The sequence below is a fragment of the Pelophylax lessonae genome (genome assembly GCF_965119305.1).
Source record: "Pelophylax lessonae genome assembly, chromosome: 2".
NCBI classification, from domain to species: Eukaryota; Metazoa; Chordata; class Amphibia; order Anura; family Ranidae; genus Pelophylax; species Pelophylax lessonae.
The window spans coordinates 394,547,344-394,570,820 of record NC_138769.1 but is presented as its reverse complement, the minus strand read 5'-3'; the positions used below and the strand labels follow the sequence as shown (position 1 = coordinate 394,570,820).

The following is a 23,477-nucleotide window of genomic DNA, read 5'->3' as shown; positions in this document are numbered from 1 at the left end:
ACATCACATTTTGCCCAATATACATCACACATACAACATACACACTACTACAACCATGCACACACTCATCTACACAGACTTCATTTCAATACGCCATGTATCTGAACCTTTGAGGGACGCCAAACGAAGCTCCTCCCTAATTGGCCACCATCTTGGAAAAGCAGCCATCTTAAGGAACCTGGTAACTACTATTCTAAGCTAGCGGCCATTTTAAATATGGTAAATATGCCTTGCTAATTATTTGATTATTATTCAATATTGTTTATGTACTTCCTTAAATGTTTTACATTTCATATTTAAAGGGTAACGAGAGTACAATCCCAGCCGTATAAACCATATGTAGATTTTTCTCTAAAGAGATGATTTTTGTTTTTATAACATTTTTATTAATATCAGATTAAGCGCATTATTGCGAATTTAGTCTTCCGTTTTGCATGGCTTATTCTCACTCCATCTGCAGTGGAATGACTTTCGGCCGTGTGATTGCGCAGACAATTGTGGTCTGATTGTATAGTATACTTAAATATGGTTTCTACTACATCTGGGGAAATGGTAATCTTGCTTCCGTTTCACTTTAACTTTGTTTCAGTTTCACTTTCATTATTGAGCTACACATCACATTGCAGTTATTGTTTAAAGTTTGTATTTTTTTGAAGTTATATCTTTTTGTGTCATCTCAAGTTTGATCATTTATCGTGATAACACGTCTCGTGAATAAATATTCTTTTATATATTCCATACTGTAGACTGTTTTCACTAAAGATTGGTATATGCTTTTAAAAAGAAATTAATCAATAAAAAGAATTCGCTACATATAGATTTATGGAATAAGTTGAGATTCTCCTTTCACACAGATCTTTGCTTATTATTAACCATAAATAGATACTGTTATATTCAGAGCAGTATAAACATTCTGACATAATGGAGGCACAGCAAGATATTATTAATTTATTATTAATTCTGACACATCTTTGAGGGGACTAGGAAAAATGGGTCTCACAGAGTGGGCGGGGTTATACGATTTACTCTGTGGGGGGCTCTAGAATTATTTATTTTTTGTCCAAAAAAGTCCAATCACCTGAAGGCGGATGCAAACAAGTCCTGTATCCCACTGTATGATTAAGATATAATATTTAATTTCCACCTATCTTTCTGTGACATCTTAGCTAAGGCAAACCGTGGGCACTGCTGCCTAGGAATGGTTATAATGACGTGGAGCTATTTATGAATTTAGAAAACAATGCAAATGTTATGAAAGAGTGCAAGCAGGTTAAATACTTTCTAAGACTACTTAACACCTCACAACTTGTTCTGTATGAACACAAGGTCAGATGCCAAACCTTCCCCAGCTGCTTTGTGTCATTTACATATCAATTATCAGTTGTGTTATTTATATTGACTATACAGTACAGTACAAATGTTTTAGGCACATGTGAAAAAGGACTGTAAAGGGAGGATATTTGTCAGGGGGTCAGGAGTCCTTAAAGGGGAAGTTTGACTTTTGGGTGGAACTCTGCTTTAGGTAAAAGTGATCCAAGTCACTCAATCATGTTTACAGGCAGCAGAAGGGGGTCCCTCCTGTCCCACCGGGACTGATGTGACTAGTCGCATTGGGAGCACTAAACAGAGTGAAAGGAACTTCCATCATTCCACCCTCTCTGTGATGTCAGAAAAAAGTAGATTTGGTAACTTCTGGTTTTGGTTTGTTCACAAGCCATTACAGGTCTATGATTGGGTGAGCATGGGGCCCAGGGGGTGGGGGAGGCTGTCTGTGTCTCACTTCATTGTTGTCTAATTAAGTTAAATTATAACTAAAGGCAAAAGGTTTTTTTTTTTTTTTTTTATTTGTTCTAGTTTTGGATAGAGTGGAAAGGGGTCAGAATACCGGTCAGTTTTTATTGCTGTCTGTGCCCCCGTTTATCATTATCATTGAAAGTAAAAAAAAATCTCCCAGAAAAGTAATAGAGGGGGAATCTTCCAATGAGCACACTAGTTATGGTGACCTAGGGGTCCCCAAAGAATTTCCCTAATTTGCAGGGATTTTCTCTCACTTCCTGTTTGGCTATGGGACAGGAAGTGAAGAGAAATCTCTACAATGGGACAAAGATGGCAAAAAAAAAATCTGACAGGGGTTTTGCCTATAGTTATAGGAGTGGACTGCCTCCTCCACTCCTTCCACAGACTCCTTCACTCAGGCTGATCCCACATCTAAAGAAGGTAAAAGGAGGCCCAGGAAGTCTTCGATTACCAGCACTGGGGTAACACCCTGACACTGTGCTGGCCTACTCTTATACTAAATTGCCATAACCTGCCATTTATACTGCTCTAGTCTGACACTATGCTGCCCTAGCATGACTACAGCTCTCTTATATGTTTAATTAAAGTATTGCATTAGGTTAATGATATGCCGGTTGTAAAACCACGCTCATTTTAAAAGCATGCTCCTCCCCCTAATCAAAGTGACCATTGCCGCATTGTTGCCGTACTGTGCTTTGCACTGTGGACTGCTGTCATTCTCAACAGATGTCATCTCACACTTAAAATGAAATGGTAAGCATTATGTCATTAGGAACATGTTGTACCACTCTTAAGGGGGTCACTATCACTATGCTTGACATGTACGTATATATATATATATATATATATATATATATATATATATATATATATATATATATATATGTAAAGTGATATTGCGATACTTTGTAAATATATAAAGTGATGTAGCGCGATATCACTTTATATATTTATTGATTTTATGTGTAGTGATTCACCACTTTGATATTGCAGCCACAATATTTTTTGATACTTACATACTTTATTTATTTAGTTGTGCTGATATACATTACACCTTTTTTGTATATATATATATATATATATATATACACACACACACACGACTCCATTGTACTTCTATGTTCGGTAATCAATATATGCTATATCTTGTTATTTAGAATCAGTAAAGGGGTTACACCTTTTTGGTCCCTGAAGAAGCCACTATATGAGGATGTATACCTCGGCGAAACATGTAGGACCTATGTGATCCATACTGTTATTCATGATTTATTTACCTTGTTTGTAAATGTTTATGTCTGTTCTTCAATGTTTTTAAAATTGTATCTGTATTTTGAATAAAAATCCATTTTTTTTTATATACAACGTCCTTTGTTTAATAACGTCTCTTTTATAAACAAGTCCTTTGTTTAAGATTTCTCATCACAACTTATCAATCAAAGCCTATAAAGTCCCATGCTTTTGGTAGGGTATGGCCCGGATATCCCTCCAGCCCTTCGGCTTGATTGTGTATTGGACCTGCCATTAACCAAGTTTATGGTTTCCTTTTCTACACTGGTTTTAACTTGACATAAAACTGAAATTGAATAAACATTACTTTTTAATAATACACTTAAATTTTCCTTTTTGGCTGTTAAAATCCCACCTAGAGGGTCCTTTTCTTCTTTTGTATAGCTATTAGGGATGTGGGCATCTCCACAAGCCCCCTTTTTTACACATCTGCCATCATTTAAAGAGTTTCCTCATCTTTAAATGATGGCAAGTGTGTACCGAGTACCAACTCCTATTTAAAATTAGTTTGAATGTGATTGCTTAACCACTTTACCGCTAAGTACTGTAATAGTACTGCGGCAAAGTGGCTCGTTCCCGTCTGACGACGTAGACCTACGTCGTCAGACTCCTCCCCTGTAGGCGGCGCTCGCGCGCCGCCGGAGGCGCGGTCCCCCTGTTTTCATTCACAGCGGGAGTCGGGCCAGGGGAGGAGCAGCGGCGATCGTCGGGGATCTAGTGTGGAGATCCGCCCGCTGTCAGTGACAGGGAGTGACAGATCGGACTGTTCACAAAGTCACCTCCCCCCCCCACACGTCAGTAAGCACCAGGCATACATTAACCCCTCCCTCTCCAATAAAGTTAACCCCTTCCCTGCCAGTGTCATTTTTACAGTAACAGTGCATATTTATAGCACTGATTACTGTAGTAATGTCACTGGTACCCCCAAAAGTGTCAAAAATGTCAGTCAAGGGTCCGATCTGTCTGCCGCAATGTCGCAGTCCCGCAAAAAAAAAAATCGCAGATCGCCGCCATTACGCGTTAAAAAAAAAACACCAAAAATGACAAAAATCTTTCCCTTTGTTAGTAAACGCAATAACTTTTGCGCAAACCAATCAAAATACGCTTATTGTGATTTTTTTTTACCAAACATAGGTAGCAGAAAACAAATTGGCCAAAAATTTAAAAAAAAATTGTTTTTTACATCTTTTTTGGGGGGAATTTCATATAAAAAAATGTGAAAAATATTGTTATTTTCTCAAAATAAACGCTCTTTTTTTGTTTATAGCGCAAAAATTAAAAATCGCACAGGTGATCAAATACCACCAAAAGAAAGCTATGTTTGTGGGAAAAAAAGGACGTCAATTTCGTTTGGGTACGGCGTCGCACGACCGCGCAATTGTCAGTTAAAGTCGCACAGCGCCGAATCGCAAAAAGTGGCCCAGACGTAAGACAGCAAATTGCTCTAGTGGTAAAGTGGTTAATTCTGAACACAGCTACATCCCCAGTTATAAGAGGGTGTGCACTCTTATGCAACCAGTATATTTTTTTTATTTCCCCCCCCCTTAAAGTTCAGTTTTTAATAGAGTTGTACAGTTTATAAGTCACATTAAAGGTGGAAAAAGTTCTGAAATGATTTCTCTTTGTCTCATTTTTTTACATCACAGAAACCTGACATTTTAAGTGTCGACTTTTTACATCTACTGTATGTGTGTGTGCATGTGTATATATATATATATATTTATTTTTTCAGAATCAAATAAATCTTATTAAAGATTATATATATATTTTTTTTACCATCAATTTTGTTAACAAGTATTCATCCTATGCAGTGACATTCTAACTAACTTAGGACACATTAATGTTATGCCACCTTTCTTTTTCCATACCTACAAAGAGGACAAGGCATGGCCCCTCGTTTAGCTGCACTGCGTTTAACTCTGTTAGTTCCACAACGGGTTTGGGGTACCATGGAAATTCTTTACAGTCAACATCGTGAAGAACCTCAACTCTTCCCTGTCGTGTAATGACTTCTCCTTTGGGATCCAATATAATAAGATTGGGAATACCTAGATGGGAAAAAAGAAGAAGAAAAAAATGCACAGAAAAACATTATTACAGATGACTAGGATCATGGTACTGCCGAAACAATTGTTTTCTCGAAACATTATAAAAAAACATTCACACTGATTAAAATAAATTTATCATAGTTAAAGGGGTATTAAACCCAAAAGGAAACATTGTACTGCAAGCTTACCATTCTTAGATGTGGTGGCTGCAGTAGTTTCCTTTTTAGGCTCTTTCTTTCATTTTCCCCTGGTAAGAATTAAAGAAAGGCTTTGTTCACATTTGCGGTTGGGATTGGTAAATACACGTGGTTGATGTCTGTTTTTACTGTCCTTCCAACCTCTCCCGTTTAAGCTGCAAAGGCCAGGTGCCACAGCATAGTAAAAATTCAACAGAACAAGCTCTCTTACAGATGTATCAGTTTACAGGGATGAGACAAACCATTTACCATTAACAGGGGCTCTTCCTATAATCCGTTTTATTTATGTAAAATTTTTATTCCAAAAAGAAAAAAAAATGGTTTGCTGTAACTGATTGTAAAGTGTTAGCTATAGTTTGGCTTTAATTTGTTAGTGTATTTAAATCTGCTAGTACATTTAGCATCCCCAACCCCCCACCCCCAAACTGACAATGCTGCTGTCTGCTGTGCGCCCTGTACTTGCTCATCCAGAATGTTTATCCAGAGTGAGGGCACTCTACTATAGGTAAAAGCAGAGGGGAAAATACTAAGAAAAGAAAACTAATACAACCGCCACATCTAAGGATTTGTAAGCTGCGATATATGACATTTTTGATTTTGAGTTTAATACCGCTTTAAAGAAATTCTTTACAAGAGTTAATTGGTTACATTAAGGGGATTGTAATCAAAGAGCCTGACAAATGATCCAAGACAGAATGTTTTGTACTGGAGTGGGTCATGTTGTGTGTCTGAAATTGTGTATGAAGTCACACTTGTTTGTGAAGTGAGACGATATTTTAGTTAGGTCTTCAGCTCTCACTATTTCTGTTTCTCAAATATTGGAACAACCAAGGAAGGAGATTCTCAGAAGCACTTCACAGAGATTGAACATCACACTGGTGCTGCACTAATTAAGGATGCTCCCAATATCTACTATTCAATGAAAGTCATTTTTTTTTTTGAAAATTTGCTTTTTGCAAGTTTTGTTGTATTCACACAACTATTCCAACTTGCTTTGTGAAACATTTTATACACCCAGGCACAGCATTTGGAACCGCATATAGAAGGTACTAAAATCTCAGCACCAGTTCCACCTATTCAGTGTTCAGCGCTTTCCCTCCAAAGCAATACAAGGGGTTTCCAGCATCAGTGCCTACAGGTGCTGCTGTCTGCATTCAATTCAAACATACAGCTATGACCCAGTTCAAACTGGTGCGACATGCGCTCCAACTTGGAGAACATAAGTCGCGCCCCATTAAATGCAATAGAACCCTTCTAACAGGAGCGACTTTTAAAGACACACAGTTGGTTTACTGAAACTGGAGAATGCAAGATCTGGTGTAGCTGTGCATGGTAGCCAATCCGCTTCTAACTTCCATGTGTTCAATTAACCCATTTACAACCGCCCGCCGCAGTTATACTGTAACTATACATTGGTTGCATGTAGGAGGCTAGGGGGCGAGTGTGCTCCCGCCCCCGCTTGTCAACGGGGAAGCCGATACAGCGGGCAGGTGGCTCTGATTGCCGTCTGACACCCAAGATTGCTACCCGCTGAGAGAGAAGGACGGTCAGCTGTTGTAAACACTCCACAAACACAAACTCCCTGGAATGATCATAGAGCCCATGTGATCCTTCTATATAGGAACACAGGTCTCTGTGGTCATCTCAGAAGCCACGCCCCCCCCACAGTTAGAATCACTCCCCTAGGCTCACATTTATCCCCTTGATCACCCTCTATGTTAACTCCTTCCCTGCCAGTGTCATTATTACAGTAACAGTGCATATTTTTTAGCACTGATTACTGTAGTAATGTCACTGGTCCCCCCAAAAGTGTTGAAAATGTAGGTTAGGGGTCCGATCTGTCTGCCGCAATGTTGCAGTCCCGCAAAAAAAAAAAATTGCAGATCGCCGCCATTACTAGTAAAAAAAAAAAAAACAATTAAAAAAAAAAGACATAAATCTTTCCCGTAGTTAGTAGAGGCAATAACTTTTATGCAAACCAATCAAAATACGCTTATTGTGATTTTTTTTACCAAAAATATGTAGTAGAAAACAAATTGGCCTAAAATGTTAAAAAATTTTGGTTTTTAATTTTTTTTTTTTCGGTAATGTCATATAGCAGAATGTAAATATATATTTTTTTTTCTTCAGAAGTATCGCTCTTTTTTTGTTTATAGCGCAAAAAATAAAAATCGCACAGGTGATCAAATACCACCAAAAGAAAGCTCTATTTGTTGGAAAAAAGGACGTAAATTTTGTTTGGGTACACCATTGCAAAAAAAAAGTGGCCTGGTCATTAAGGGGGCAAATCCATCCGGTCTTAAAGTGGGTAAAGCGTTAGTTACCCTAACCAATAAATAAAAAAAAAATGGATCCTATTATCTTAACCACTTGCCCACTGGGCACTTCTAACCCCTTCCTAACCATGCCATTTTTAAGCTTTCAGTGCGCTCTCATTTTGAATGAAAATTACGCAGCCATTCAACACTGTACCCATATGAATTTTGTAAAAAGATGCATTTTTCTTTGTTTCGGTTATAAAATTTTGCAGATTAGTAATTTTTATCATACATTTTGGACAAAAGTTATACTGCTACATATCTTTGGTAAAAATAACCACAAAAAGTATATATTAGTCGGTCTTTGTGAAGGTTATAGAGCAGTGATGGTGAATCTTGGCACCCAGATGTTTTAATATACATTTCCCATGATGCTCAACTACACTGCAGAGTGCATGAGCATCATGGAAAATGTATTTCCAAAACATCTGGGGTGCCAAGGTTCACCATCACTGTTACAGAGTCTACAAGCTATGCCAATCATTGAATGACCTGATGTTTCTTGAGACACTAACAAGCCAGGACAGTAAACCCTTCACAAATGACTCTTTTTTGGAAAGTAGACATTCCAAGGTATTTAATAATTTAGTAAGAGGCATGGTGAGTTTTTTTAAGTTTACAATTTTTTTTTCTTTTCTCACACAATTGTCATATTACGTTATTTTTCACACACTGTCTAGACATACTTGCAACTACACCCCAAAGCGCATTCTGCTATTCCTCCCGAGTATGGCGATACCACATGTGAGACATTTACACAGCCTGGCCACATACAGAGGCTCAACATGCAAGTGGCACCTCCAGACGTTCTAGGAGCATAAATTACACATATCATTTCCTGACAACCTATCACACTTTTGAAGGCCTTGGAGCACCAGGACAATGGAAACCCCCATGAAATCACTCAATTTTGGAAAGCAAACACCCCAACTTATATTCTATGAGGCATTATGAGTCTTTTGAACATGTCATTTTTTTCCAAATGTTTTTGGAAAATGTGGAAAGAAAATACATTTTTTTTTTTTTTTTTTACACAAAGTCAATTTAGAAGATATTTCGAAGACACAGCATGTGTATACTACAAATTACACCCTAAATCACATTCTGCTACTCCTCCCAAGTATGGTGATACCACATGTGTGAGACTTTTACACACTCTGGAGACATACAGAGGCCAAACATCCAAGTAGCACCTCCAGGCGTTCAAAGAGCATAAATTACACACATAATTTCCTGACAACCTATCACATTTTTGAAGGACCTGGAGCCCCAGGACAATGGAAACACCCACAAAACAACCAAATTTTGGAAAGAAAACACCCCCAACTCATAATTTAGGAGGCATTATGAGTCTTTTGAACATGTCATTTTTTCCACAAGTTTTTGGAAAATGTGGAAAGAAAATGAAAACGCATTTTCTTCTTTTTTTTTTTACACAAAGTTGTCTATTTAGAAGATATTTCTAACACATAGCATGTACATATTACAAATTACATTCTGCTACTCCTCCGGAGTATGGCGATACCACATATGAGTCTTACAGAGCCTGGTCACATACAGACGCCCAACATGCAGGGAGCACCGTCAGGTGCTCTAGTGACATAAAATACAATCTAATTTCGTGACCACCTATTTGTGACGCACTTTAGAGCACTGTAGTGGCACTGATGTGGCATGGATGAGATACAGATGAGCACTGATGTCGCACGGGAGGAGCACTGATATGGCATGAGATGAGCACGGATGTGGCACAGGTGTGGAATGAATGAGGCACAGATGGGCATGAACAAGGCACAGATGGGCATGAACAAGGCACAGGTGGGCATGAACAAGGCACAGGTGGGCATGAACAAGGCACAGGTGGGCATGAACAAGGCACGGGTGGGCATGAACAAGGCACAGGTGGGCATGGATAGCCAATTAATGGGGCACAGATGGGCATGGATGAGGCATGGGTGAGCACTGTTGTAGTCTCCCTCCTCTCACGCTGTACAGATCAGATGGTACAGCGTGCGAGGAGAGGAGAGAGCTGAACAGGACACGAGCCGGTTTGTTGACAAGTGATCTCTCCATCATTGGATGGAGCGACCACGTGGTAAAGGGCCGCCGTCATTGGTCCTTTACCCTGATGCGCCGGGTCCGGCGGACCTAACGATCACGGACATTCCCTGGTGCATGAGTCTGGGAGGACATCATTGTACACTATCAGAACTAGCTGGCCTCGCTGTAGCCGTCATTCAGCTATGGCCCGATCAGCAAGTGGTTAGCCACTTGCCGACTGCTCACAGTAATCCTACTACGGCAGTGTGGCTCCCCTGGGTCCAGCGACGTAGACGTACGTCGCTGGACTCCTAGTGATTTTGGCACCCGCTGTGTTCAGACACAGCGGGAGTCGGACCGGAGGAGGAGAGGCGGCGATTGACGCCTCCCTTTCCCGATCATCACGAAACTGTGAGAAGACCCGCCTGCTTATGTAAACAAAGCAGGCGGATCTTCTCAGTGACAGACAGGGAGAGATCACAGGATTCAGCATAGCTGAACCTGCGATCTCTGTCACAGAACCCTCCCCTCCCCCCCGTCATTAAGCATGAGGCATACATTTAACCCATTGATCACACATAGGGTTACCCCCTTCCCTGCCAGTGTCATTATTACAGTAACAGTGCATATTTTTAGCACTGATTACTGTAGTAATGTCACTGGTCCCCCCAAAAGTGTCAAAAATGTCAGTTAGTGGTCCGATCTATTACACTCAATCCCACAAAAAATATGTAGCAGAAAACAGATTGGCCTAAAATGTTAAAAAAATTTGATTTTTACATTTTTTTCTTTGGGAATGTTATATAGCAGAATGTGAAAAGTATATATATATATATATATATATATATATATATTTTTTTTTTTTTTTTTTTTTTAAATTGTCGCTCTTTTTTTGTTTATAGAGCAGAAATAAAAAAAAAAAAAAAAAAAAAAATCGCACAGGTGATCAAATTAATGGGAAAAAAAGATGTAAATTTTGTTTGGGTACAGCATCGCACGACCGCGAAATTGTCCATTAAAGTAACGCAGTGCCGAATCGCAAAAAATGGATTTTTGTAAAATCTTACCGTAAAATCCTTTTCTCTTAGCTCATTGACAGACGTAGTCCTCGGTGATACAGCACCTTCGGGTTTATGTTGCCTCCACAGGAGTAGGACTAGACAGGAAATAAAATGCTCTGGCCACACCTTAGGGGCAGTCCCAGAGGGTATATCCTCTCTCTCTCTGCCTCAGCAAATCAGTTATGTCACAAAAGCAGTCTTTAGAGAATTTAACCCAACCCAACTCAAAAACAGAGGGGCGGGTACTACGTCTGTCAATGAGCTAAGAGAAAAGGATTTTACGGTAAGATTTTACAAAAATCCATTTTTCTCTATCGCTCATTGACAGACGTAGTCCTCGGTGATACAGCACCTTCGGGAAGTCCCAGAGCAGTATCACAAATGAGGGGTGGGAAAATGGAAATCAAATCCAATCTAGAAGGCCCAACCGGTGCCAATTAGAAGTTTACAATGCTCATCCTTAATGATGAGACTCAACAAAAAAATTTTCAAACAGAAAAAAACCCTCGAGGTAGACCACCGGTCTCCTCAAATAGCGGCCTGCAAAACCTTGCGGCCAAATGAGGCATCCGCCGATGCCATCACATCAATTTTATAAAATTTTGTAAAGGTATGTACCGACGACCAGGTGGCCGCCTTACATACCTGGACCACTGACGCCTGATGGCGAAAGGCCCAGGAAGTACTGAGCGCTCGAGTGGAGTGTGCCCTAACAGGGAACGGAGGACTCTGACCCTTAATAGAATAAGCCTGTACCACCGTCTGTCTAATCCATTTGGCAATAGTCGCGGCAGATGCAGGCAACCCCTTTCTGGGGCCATCCGTGATCACAAAAAGTGAATCCGTCTTACGGAATGATTCCGTAGCTTTCAGGTATACCCCCTGATTGCCCGAACCACATCCAAGGAATGCAACGCATGTTCCCGATGATGATTGGGCTGAGGACACAAGGAAGGTAGTACAATATCTTCATTCAGATGAAAATCTGAAACCACCTTTGGAAGAAAGGATGGCTTAGGATGAAGCACTACCTTATCCCTATGAATCACTAAGTATGGGGACTGGCATGATAAAGCAGCCAGTTCTGACACCCTGCGTGCAGAAGTGATAGCCACCAAGAAGGCCACCTTCTGGGATAATGTAAGCAAGGGAATCTCCCTGATGTTTTCAAAAGGAGGTTTCTGTTGAACCGACAAAACCAAATTAAGATCCCAGGGCGGTAAGGGCGCGCGGACTGGTGGAGCCAAGTGCCGCACCCCCTGGATGAAATTCCGCACCAAGGACTTGGTAGCTAAAGGTTTCTGAAAGAAGATTGCTAATGCTGAAACTTGACCCTTGATGGTGCTCATGGCTAGCTTCTGCTCAACCCCTTTCTGCAGAAAGGCCAATTTTCGAGTCACCGAATAGGTACGTGGAGGAAATCCTAAAGATTCGCACCACGCGATATAAGTCTTCCATGTGTGATAATAGACTCTGCTGGAAGTCGCTTTCCTTGCTTTAATAAGGGTAGGAATGACTGAAGCTGACAACCCTCTGTCCTTCAGTACTTGGGTCTCAATGGCCAGGCCATTAAAACCAGCGACTGTAAAGCACAATGGTAGATTGGTCCTCGAGACCGCAGACACTCCCTGAGACGCAGTTCCCACGGAACGTCCGCGACTAGCAAGTCCAAGTCGGCCAGGCCGGCTTGGCGAGGCCAGCCTAGAATTTCTAGGACCACTGGCACTGACGGGATTTGAACCAGGCGTCCCCAGAGCTATCTGGCCCCGACCATCCGAGAAAGTCTGGTCGTTCTCTGTTCCCACACATTTATCCGACACCTGATTCCTATCAGGAACGGTGATCTCTCCTGGTTGAATCTCAGGGACCGAAGTCACCCGGGTAGAGGCTTCTTGGTCTGTCTGGTCAACCAGATCCGATTCCTGTGGGGAATAGAGACTAATCTTAGAAAAAGGTAAAGTAAAAGATCTGTTCAGGGAACGGTGACTACCGCTCCCTGTAGCACTTAAATGTTGGAAGGGAAGAATCGCACCGGTAGTAGTAGTCGATGCTCGATCTAATGTCCTGAATACCGGTGAAAACGCCCCCCCACCCTCAAACCGGGTGGGGGCGTACCTTCAGGCTGTGTAATCCTTTGCTTCGGGTTTGGCTGAGTCGGTCCTCTGTTTGTCCGACCAGCCTTTCTTGAACCCTCCTGGAGGAGTCTTGCCTTTCCCGCTTGTTCCAGCCGGGCGTGCGAACCCTTTATGGGCGGTAAAGAAAGGTCCTCGCTTGTTGCGAGGTCCCTTAGCTTTAGCAGCCTGTGGCAAGAAAGTGCTCTTGCCCCCAGTGGCATCTTTAATGATTTCATCTAGGGTGGCCCCAAATAGGCAATTCCCCTGAAAAGGGAGATTCGTCAAGGTCTTTTTGGAACCTAGGTCAGCTGACCAGCATTTTAACCACAGCACACGTCTGAGGATTACCGCTGACATAGATGCATGCCCTAATAGGGGAGTAGTGTCCAAGGCTGCGTCACAGATAAACTGTAGCCCTTGTATAATCCGTTTCATCAAATCAGATGTTTCCTGGGGAATATCTTTTCCCCTAAGGTCTTGGCGTACCAATCTCGCCCATTCCGTAAGTGTCTGGGAAACTAGACCAATAACAATTACTGGTCTAAATGCTGACCCTATCAGAGAGAAGATAGTGCGGGACTCTGCTTCCATCTTCCGATCCACCGGATCCTTAAAGGACGAAGTGTCCTCCACTGGGATAACCGTGGCTTTATTCAGCCTGGAAATAGGTGGATCCACCACTGGTGGTACCGTCCATTTTTTAATGAGGGATTCCTCAAACGGATAGCGTCTAGCAATACGCTTGGAAATAGTAAAGGTACGTTTAGAATGCTCCCATTCTCCTTTAATTTTATTACCAAAACACTTGGGTACAGGAAAAACCTTCACCGTTTTGATGGGCTTGTTAGTACCAAAGGGAATCTCTGTTTCAGTTGCCTCTGCCGGTAAAACCTCAAGTCTTAAGGTTTCCTGCACCGCCACAACTAGTGCGTCCACCAATGCTTCTTCCTGAATTATGGCGGAAGAATGCACGTCCTCCTCACTGTCTGAGGGAGCTTTACCTGAGATAACAGCCCTTGCAGAGGGACCTGCAGCTGCAGTGACCATCTCTGAATCTGAGTCAGAGGTGTCAGATATTATAGGGGTAGGCGGGGGTCGCTTTCTTGACCCCCTTCCCTGACAGGCCGCCTCCACCCGAGCCACCATAGACTCCAAAACTGCTGTAAATGCATCCATGCTCTGTGCACCGGCGGGTCCCGAGGCCCCCTCGAGGGAAACAGGTGGGGGTACTTGTGTGGCAGGGTCCATGATTATTCCAGTAACTACCCGGAAACTTCAATCCAACTTAAATAAAAAACTTTTTTTTTTCCAGACCCCCAGCGCCACAAAAGCCCCTCAGTGTTACCTGCTAGGGATCCCTATCGAGCGAGAGAGAGAGAGAGAGATAGACCCCCAGGCTCACCACTTGATGCTCAGAGTTCACTTGCAACAGGTTACAGCGCTGTGTCCACAAACAGGAAGTCTTTTGGCTGGCTGCCCAGGAAGAAAGGAGGCGGCTCCGCCCCTCTGCACGCCTTCCGGCGCCTCCCCTAGCTCCACGAGGTGTTGGAGTCACCTCAAACATGGCCGCCCCCATGCTGCAGACACGAGGCTACGCCAAAATGGCGGCCTCGTGCGATCTACGGCGGTTTGCACAGCATAGCGGCGTCCTGCAGTAACTAGGCATCGCAAAACCTTTCTCTCATGGAGATCAGCTTGACCGGCGGTACCGAACCCTGGCGGAACCGCATGGCCGTCGGGAGACCTGCTTCAGCTGGAGGAATGACCTGGCAAGCCGCATCCCTGTCCTGGGACTTCTGACAGGTAGGATACTTCTTGTAACACAGTAAGCTTCCAGTGCTGCCACATATTGCAATCATTTAAGCATACTTTGTAATTAGATTGTCAGCTCCCAAACCAAGCCTGCAGGCTTTTTGTACACAAAAATCACACTCAATTAGGGGGATCTGTGACATGTTATAGGATAGAGGGGAACCCATCCTTACCATTACAGAGAGGGGCCCGCGTTCACCACAAGACCCGTCAGGGGGAAAAGGGGAACATACTACTCACCATACCGGAACCAGGCGGGCGCCATTCCTGACAGTACCCCTCTCCACCGAAGTTGGAGGGCTGTCGACCAATACGGACGCCGTGACTCATGGTCCTTGGCGTTTCAGCGAGAAGTTTAACTCGCAGGGTCAGTCCCTCCAGTGGGACAATGTCGTGGCCGACCCAGCGCGGAGCTATGGCCTGCACGCGCTCGTAGGCTGAACTGGGGTGACCACTGGATCTCAACATCCCGCCCGTCGCCCAGTTCAGCTTTCTTGCTTGAAGATCTCACAGGAACACTGGAGAAAAAAAGCTGTCTAAAAAATCTTTTCTAAGAAAAAAATCCTGCCAGGACCGAAGATCCCAGCAAGGTATCTAGGTCCTTACTCCTGACTAGACAGAAAAAAACTGATTTGCTGAGGCAGAGAGAGAGAGGATATACCCTCTGGGACTGCCCCTAAGGTGTGGCCAGAGCATTTTATTTCCTGTATAGTCCTACTCCTGTGGAGGCAACATAAACCCGAAGGTGCTGTATCACCGAGGACTACGTCTGTCAATGAGCGATAGAGAAATAGGGCCTGGTCAGGAAGGGGGTAAAATCTTCCGGGGCTGAAGTGGTTAAAACAGGTTAACCACTTGCCGACAGCCCGCCACAGTTTTAGGGCTATGTCAGTCATGCGAGTTGTGCTAGGGGGCCAACTGATGGCGCGCTCCCGCCCCCACTAGGCAGCGGGTATGCTGATCCACCAGCGATCACTCCCCACTAAAAGAGTATTGTAAACACAGCTGACCATTTTTTCTCTGAAATGATCACAGAGCGCCTGTGATCCTTCTATATAGGATTACAGGTCTCTGTCGTCATTTCACAAGCCCATCCCCCATACAGTTAGAAAACACTCCCCTAGGTTTACACTTAACCCTTTGATCACTACTGTGTTAACCCCTTCCCTGTCAATGTCATTTCTTACAGTAACAGTGCATATTTTTTAGCACCGATTACTGTAGAATGGTCACTGGTCCCCTCTAAAGTGTAAAAAATGTCAGTTAGGGGTCCAATCTGTCCGCAGCAATGTCGCAGTCCTGCTAAAAATATCACAGATTGCTGCCATTACTAGTAAAAATAAATAAATAAATAAAAATGACAAATCTTTCAAAAAAAAAAGTTTTCAGATGTGATAGCTTTTGCGCAAACCAATCAAAATAGGCTTGTTGTGATTTTTTTTTTTACCAAAAATATGTAGCAGAATACAAATTGGCCTAAAAGGATGAAAAATTTCGATTTTTTTTTTTTTTTGGGAACGTTATATAGCAGAATGTGAAAAATTATTATTTTTTTTTATTTTTCAGAATTGTGTTTTTTTTTTTGTTAATATCGCAAAAAATAAAAAATCGCAAGAGGTGATCAAAAACCACCAAAAGAAAGCCCTATTTGTAGGGAAAAAAGGACATAAATTTTATTATTGGTACAGTGAGCCCTGATATCGTGGTAAGTGTACGTGCCTCTGTCATTCGTAGTTTTCCTCCGATATCCTCTCCCCCATTCTCTCCTCCCTCTCTGCCTGTCAGCTCTGATCGCTCCCCAGCCCTGCTGGTATCCTAACTTAGTGTTGGTACATTTCCATTGGTTATAATAAATGATTTCCCCCAGTGTATGTGCTTTGGAAAAAGTACACTGCTAAATACCTTATTTTATAGTGGCACTCAGGTGACCGGCCACCTCTCTCCTCTCCTCCTTCTGGCTGATGTCAGTGGGGGTTTCTCAGCCCAGCCCACTTTGCTGTCAGATCGACAAAGGCGGCCGGTCACCTGAGTGCCACTATAAAATAAGGTATTTTGTGGGGTATTTTTTACAAAAACACATACACTGGGGCAAATCATTTATTATAACAGAAGGGATTGTAGCACCAACACTAAGTGGCTTAACAACCACTTTAAGCTTTTTTACAAAAAAACAGGAAACCGACTGGTTTCTATGCAGAGCTGCACCAGATTTTGCACTCTCCAGTTTTAGTAAATCAACCCCAAAGCATCAAAAAGTATAGATGATATTGGTGTACAACCCAGGCTTCTCTCACAAGTGATCCTGAGGTAATAAGGTCATCCCTGAGATACATACCATGCCAACCTGATCAATGTTGCAGCACAGAAATGCAGCCAACTTCTTTTTTCTGAACACCAGATAATTTTACATTGCACATTCTGAAACAGATGTGTCCAAAATATCAGTGGCAATATTAAAACAAGCCTAATATTACGAGAATTTTGGCCAGGCTAAAGGAAGAAATATCCATCAGTATTATGGCAAGCTTAAAATGTTGCTCACTGCCATCAATCAGAGGGAACCCTATCTTGGAAGCTTGTTCAATTTGAGTGGAGTAATATTTTAGCAGCAAGCAGACAAAAAGTTGCACAGCACAGGCGCCAGAAAGCAAATTTAGCCACCGTGATGTAAGGAATTCTCAGAATGTTGGCTTCATTACACAGAACTCAGATAAATGTACATTTACACGTCATTCACACTGAATGCAGCTTTGAAATCGTGCAATGTAATCTGAATTCGCACAATTTCAAAGCTGCATGTCAGTGCGACTTTGGGAACATCTGTGCGGCTTCTTGATGTCTATGCAAGTCGCAACCGAGAGTAGGTGTAGGAATGACTTGTTCAAATCGATGAGGCACCACAAAGTCGGCGCTGTACCGATTTGAACATGGCCATTGCCGACAATACAGTGCGACTTGTCATGCAATTTGACCTACCAAATTGCATGACAAGTCGCTTCAATGTGAACAAGGGCTTACTGCACTTTTTGATGGCACAGTTGCTTTGTTTGCTTGATATCATTAGCTGTTTAAAGACTGACTTTTTTTTTTTAGTTGCCTGACTGAATCAGAAATAGTGGGGCAAATTACCGTATTTTGTAAAAATGATAAAGTCTGATTATTTTAAATAAAATATTACTAACAAACTATTAGGACAGTTTCTAAAATAAATGAAAGAGAAAAGTGCTTGTTTTGTTACTTTTCTGAAAAGCAGTTTCTGTGTGCAAAGAAAAAAAGGTTTAGCCGATTGTTTGATAATGACACAGAAAGCTTGCTCTGAATATAAACACATGGCGAAACCCACATATACAAATCAAAATTTGTTAACACAGGCTTGATTCAGAGCAGATCAGCCTGTGCTCAAGTATGTAGGGCTATATGCTTACAGCATGATCTCTGGGACTTCCTCCACACATTTCTTGCAATGCTACTACATCTAATCTGCGCTTTAGGGACCGCTCCTAATCCCCAGAAAATAAACCGTACAAACAGAAAACATGTTCTTTAACCACATGACAACCAAAATCTTTCAATGTAGTCATCCGGTTTAAAAGGTCAGGCACACACACACACACACACACACACACAATATTAGAATGTAACTATACATCTGCTACCTTGCCCAATTCTTACCTAAAAGATGTATGGCTTTGTTTTTGTTTTTTCGAGAATTATGCTAATTTAGGTGGATGCAGCATTGGTACGAGGTGCGGCCGGCTCAGGCTCTCAGTGGCTCGCTAGAAGGCTAACTCTGGTGTAAATTAGGGCACCTGGCAGATCCCACCTTTCATTGTCGTGTTGGTGCAGTGCCTGGACTGACACTCGACTCAGCCTTTTAGCGCGCCACTGAGAGCCTGAGCCAGCCGAACCCCACCCCTCCACAGTTGTCTGTGACATCAGCAAAGAGTGGACTTTTCTGCTGAAAAAAGGGGCACAGAAGTGCAGAACGAATTGCACTCCTGTGATCCATAGGAGATGTACAGCCAAATGAGCTTTGGCTGTACATTTCCTTTAAGGGACCCTTTTTAAGCATACAAAAATAAATAAATAAATAATACAAAAAAGCAAAGCAGCCTAAGGCATTATGTACACTGGGCTTAAAAAATTAAATTTTTTTCAGCTTATAAATATACTTCTACGTTTGCCTATGTGCCCATGAACACATAGCCGTTCACAGGTGTATTGGAAGAGAAGCGTTTACAGGGGAGGAGTGTTTGGACAAAAGAAATTCAGAATGCATTCATATTTTTCCCAATAGAATGCGTGAACATGCATAAATGTAAAATATGCGGGATTTACTACTTTTTAGTCAGCACTTCTCCTACCAGGAAAAAATGGATTTTTGTAAAATCTTACCGTAAAATCCTTTTCTCTTAAGCTCATTGACAGACGTAGTCCTCCTTGATTAATATCAACTCGGGTTATACTGCCCTCTACAGGAGTAAGACTAGACAGGAAAGAAAACGTTCTGGCCACACCCTAGGGGCAGTCCCAGAGGGTATATCCTCTCACTTCCTGCTACAGCAAATCAGTTATGTCACAAAGCAGTGTTTAGAGAATTTAACCCAACCCAACTCAAAAACAGAGGGGCGGGTACTACGTCTGTCAATGAGCTTAAGAGAAAAGGATTTTACGGTAAGATTTTACAAAAATCAATTTTTCTCTGTCGCTCATTGACAGACGTAGTCCTCCTTGATTAATATCAACTCGGGACGTCCCAAAGCAGTGCCACAAATGAGGGGTGGGAAAATGGAAATCAAAATCCAATCTAGAAGGCCCAACCGGTGCCAACTAGAAGTTTTATAGGCTCATCAATCAAAAGATGAGACTCAACTGAAATTCCAACGGAAAAAAACCCTCGAGGTAGACCACCGGTCTCCTCAAATTGCGGCCTGCAAAACCTTGCGGCCAAATGAGGCATCCGCCGATGCCATCACATCAATTTTATAAAATTTTGTAAAGGTATGCACTGACGACCAGGTAGCCGCCTTGCAAACCTGGACCACTGACACCTGATGGCGGTAGGCCCAGGAAGTACTGAGCGCTCGAGTGGAGTGCGCCTTAACAGGGAACGGAGGATTCCGACCCTTAATAGAATAAGCCTGTACCACCGTCTGTCTAATCCATTTGGAGATAGTCGCGGCAGATGCAGGCAACCCCTTTCTGGGGCCATCTGTGATCACAAAAAGTGAATCCGTCTTACGGAACGATTCCGTAGTCTTCAGGTATACCCTGATTGCCCACACCACATCCAAGGAATGCAACGCACATTCCCGAGGATGACTGGGCTTAGGACACAAGGAAGGTAGCACAAGTCTGAAACCACCTTAGGAAGTAAAGATGGCTTCGGATGAAGAACTACCTTATCCCTATGAATCCCCAGATCTGGGGAATGACACAATAATGCAGCCGTGCAGAAGTGATAGCCACCAAGAAGGCCACCTTCTGGGATAATGTAAGCAAGGGAATCTCCCTGATATTTTCAAAGGGAGGTTTCTGAAGAACCGACAACACCAAATTAAGATCCCAGGGCGGTAAGGGCGCGCGCACTGGCGGAGCCAAGTGCTGCACCCCCTGGATGAAATTCCGTACCAAGGAATGAGTAGCCAGAGGTTTCTGGAAGAAGATTGCTAACGCTGAAACCTGACCCTTGATAGTGCTCAAGGATAGTTTCTGCTCAACCCCCTTTTGCAGAAAAAAACCAAGATTCGGGTCACCGAATAGGTACGTGGGGGAAAATTCCTACGATTCACACCACGCAATATAAGCCTTCCATGTGCGATAATAGACTTTGCTGGAAGTCGCTTTCCTTGCTTTAATTAGAGTAGGAATAACTGAAGCTGACAATCCTCTGTCCTTCAGTACCTGGGTCTCAATGGCCAGGCCGTTAAAGCCAGCGACTGTAAAGCACGATGGAAGATCGGTCCTTGAGACCGCAGATCCTCCCTGAGAAGAAGTCTCCAAGGAGCGTCCGCGACTAGTCTTGCCCAAGTCGGCGTACACGGCTTGACGAGGCTAGCCCGGAATTACCAGGATAACTGGAGTTCCCTCCACCTCTATCCTGCGGAATCTCAGCAGTAACTTGAGAGGGGGGAAGACGTACAGTAGCTGATACTTCCCCTACGGGGCGCTCAGCACGTCTGCTGCTTCCGCTAGAGGATCGCGGGCGCGAGCCCTGTTGAGCCAACCTGCCAACAGATCCATATTCGGGGTGCCCCAATGAAGGGACAGCTGGTGAAATACCTCTGGATGAAGAGACTATTCCTCTTGATCCAGAATCTGACGGCTGAAATAATCTGCCTGTCCACCCCCGTGATAAATATTGCGGAGAGAACTGGAACAACTGTTCCCCCAATAAGAATGTTGGTCACTTCTATGGCCGCCAGGGCACTCTTGGTGCCCCTTGGTGATCGACATAAGTCATGACTGTGGCATAGTCCGATTGGATCCGAACCGGGCTGCCCTGGAGCTGCTCGGTCCAGTAAATCAGACAAAATCTGATCGCTCTCAGTTCCAACACATTTATCGGTAACCTGGAATCAGAAGAAATGACTTCCCCTGGCTGAGCATCGGAGACCGAAGCCACCAGACCAGAGCCTCCCTGGTCCGCTCGCTCAACCGGATCCGATTGTCCAGAGAATCGAGATTCCGATTCCATTTGAGAAGAATCTCCTCTTAGAGAATTCGGGTATGAGACTGGGCAGACGGTACTGCCTCTAAGGAGGCGACCATCAATCCCAGCCAGTTGACGGACAGCAACATCCGAATCATTGACTGAATCTTCTGGAGTTTCTCCGCATGGAGAAACACTCTTGACAAGGATGTATCCAAAATTAGGCCCAAATAGTTCAGTCTCCTGGGGGGAACCAGGGATGATCTTTGGGAAAAGCAACGAAAAACGCTGATGTCCTGCAAAGATGGGGATATGAAGATAGGCATCCTAAATGTCTATGGACGCCAGGAAATCCCCCTGATGCAGGGAGGCCACCACTGTATGGATGGGCTCCATCTTTTCCAAGACCAGAATTGGACGTACCTAGCCCTTTTTCCTGGGCATTGTGAACAGGTTCGACTAGAACTCCTCCAAGGAATGGGAACTACCACTGCTTGTTGCATCAAGCTGTCCCCCGCAAAGCTTTTTAAGCGACCCGGGGATGTCAAATATTGGAAGGGAAGAATCGCACCGGTGGAAGTGATCGAAACTCAATCTTGTATCCCGACCATATGACCTTGCGAACCCCTTTATCCGGGATTCGGGAAAGCCCTGGATCCTGAAACCGGTGAAGACGTCCCCCCACCCTAGAAATGGGTGGGGTCCCTTCTGTCAATCCAACGGGATAACAGTGGCTTTATTTAGTCTGGAAATCGGTGAGTCCACTATTGGTGGTACCGTCCATCTTTGTAATGAGGGATTCCTCAAAATGATAGCGCCTAGCAATGCGTTTGGAAATAGCAGGGGCTCGTTTACGGACGACCCCATTTGGGCAAGGGAAACCCTTCACCATTTTGGTAGGCTTGCTAGTACCAAAAAAGGAATATATGAGTCTCTGCCGGTGTAACCTCAAGATTTAAGGTTTCCCAGACAGACACAACTAGTGCTTCCACCAACGCTTCTTGTGCTATGGCAGAGGCAGAAGCGTCCTCCTCAATGTCTGAGGAGACCGTACCTGAGACAACAACCCCAGAAAAGGGACTCCAATGATCAGCTCAGAATCCATATCTGAAGTATCAGATGACATAGGGGTAGGCGGAGGGTCGCTCTTCTTGACCCCCGTCCCTGACAGGCTACCTCCACCTGGGATACCAAAGACTCCAAAACTGCTGATAATGCATCATCACAAGTGGGGTACTGGAGGGTCCTGCGGCCACCCCGAGGGGATCAGGTGGGGATACATGTGTGGCAGGGTTCATGTAACAAGACACTTGCCAGCAAACACAAAAAAATTAATTGCAAGAAAAAACATTTTTTTTTTTCTACTTAGTCCCCCAGCGCAATAGCGCCCCTCAGTCTACCTGCTTGGACCCCTCAGAAAGAGAGAGAGAGAGAGACCCCAAGGCTCACCTGATGCACAGAAGTTTCTTATCAACTTGCTTCCAGCACTGTCTGTTACAGACAGGAAGTCTTTGGCTTGCTTTTACACGCCTTCCGGCGCCTCCCAATTACTCCACGAGGTGTTTGGTCACCTCAAACATGGCCGCCCCCATGCTGGAGACATGAGGCTTCGCCAATATGGCGGCCTTGTGCGATCTGCAGGAAAATGGCGGCGGCCTGTGTAGGATAGCGGCGGCTTGCAAGCTAGCAGCGGCCTGCGGGAGGTGTGCATTCGGCCTGTGCGGCCTGCGGGAGTGCCTCGGCCTGCGGGAGGTGTCCTCGGCCTGCGGGAGGCTGTGCGGCCTGTGGAAGTGACCGGCTTTCTGGAGGGATGGCGATCTGTGGCTGCAGTAACTCAGGCATAGGCATCGGCCTGTGTACACACTATGACAGGTAGGATACCTCTATACCTCAATAGTAATGCCTTTTAGTAGTCTGCCACTGACTTCAGTCATCCTTACAGTCATATAGTGACTTTAGATAGTCAGCTCCCAAAACAAGCCTCCTGGTTTCTATTCACAAAATCACACTCAAATTGGGGGATCTGTGACCTGTTATAGGATAGAGGGGAGACCCAGAAACTGAGTGTCCGACCATCCCAGAGAGGGGCCCGCGTCCACCAACAAACCCGACAGGGGGAGAGGGGGAACATTCTACTCACCATACCGGAAC

The 23,477-nt window shown here is 43.7% G+C and overlaps 1 protein-coding gene across 1 annotated transcript in view; it reads right to left on the bottom strand.

The window, feature by feature from the left end:
- Positions 1-23,477, bottom strand: part of NXN (nucleoredoxin) — a 251,864-nt gene that overhangs the window by 62,070 nt on the left and 166,317 nt on the right. Inside the window, exon 6 of the mRNA XM_082244826.1 lies at positions 4,953-5,132. Coding sequence (XP_082100952.1) covers positions 4,953-5,132 — 180 coding nt within the window. The remainder of the gene's footprint in view (positions 1-4,952; positions 5,133-23,477) is intronic.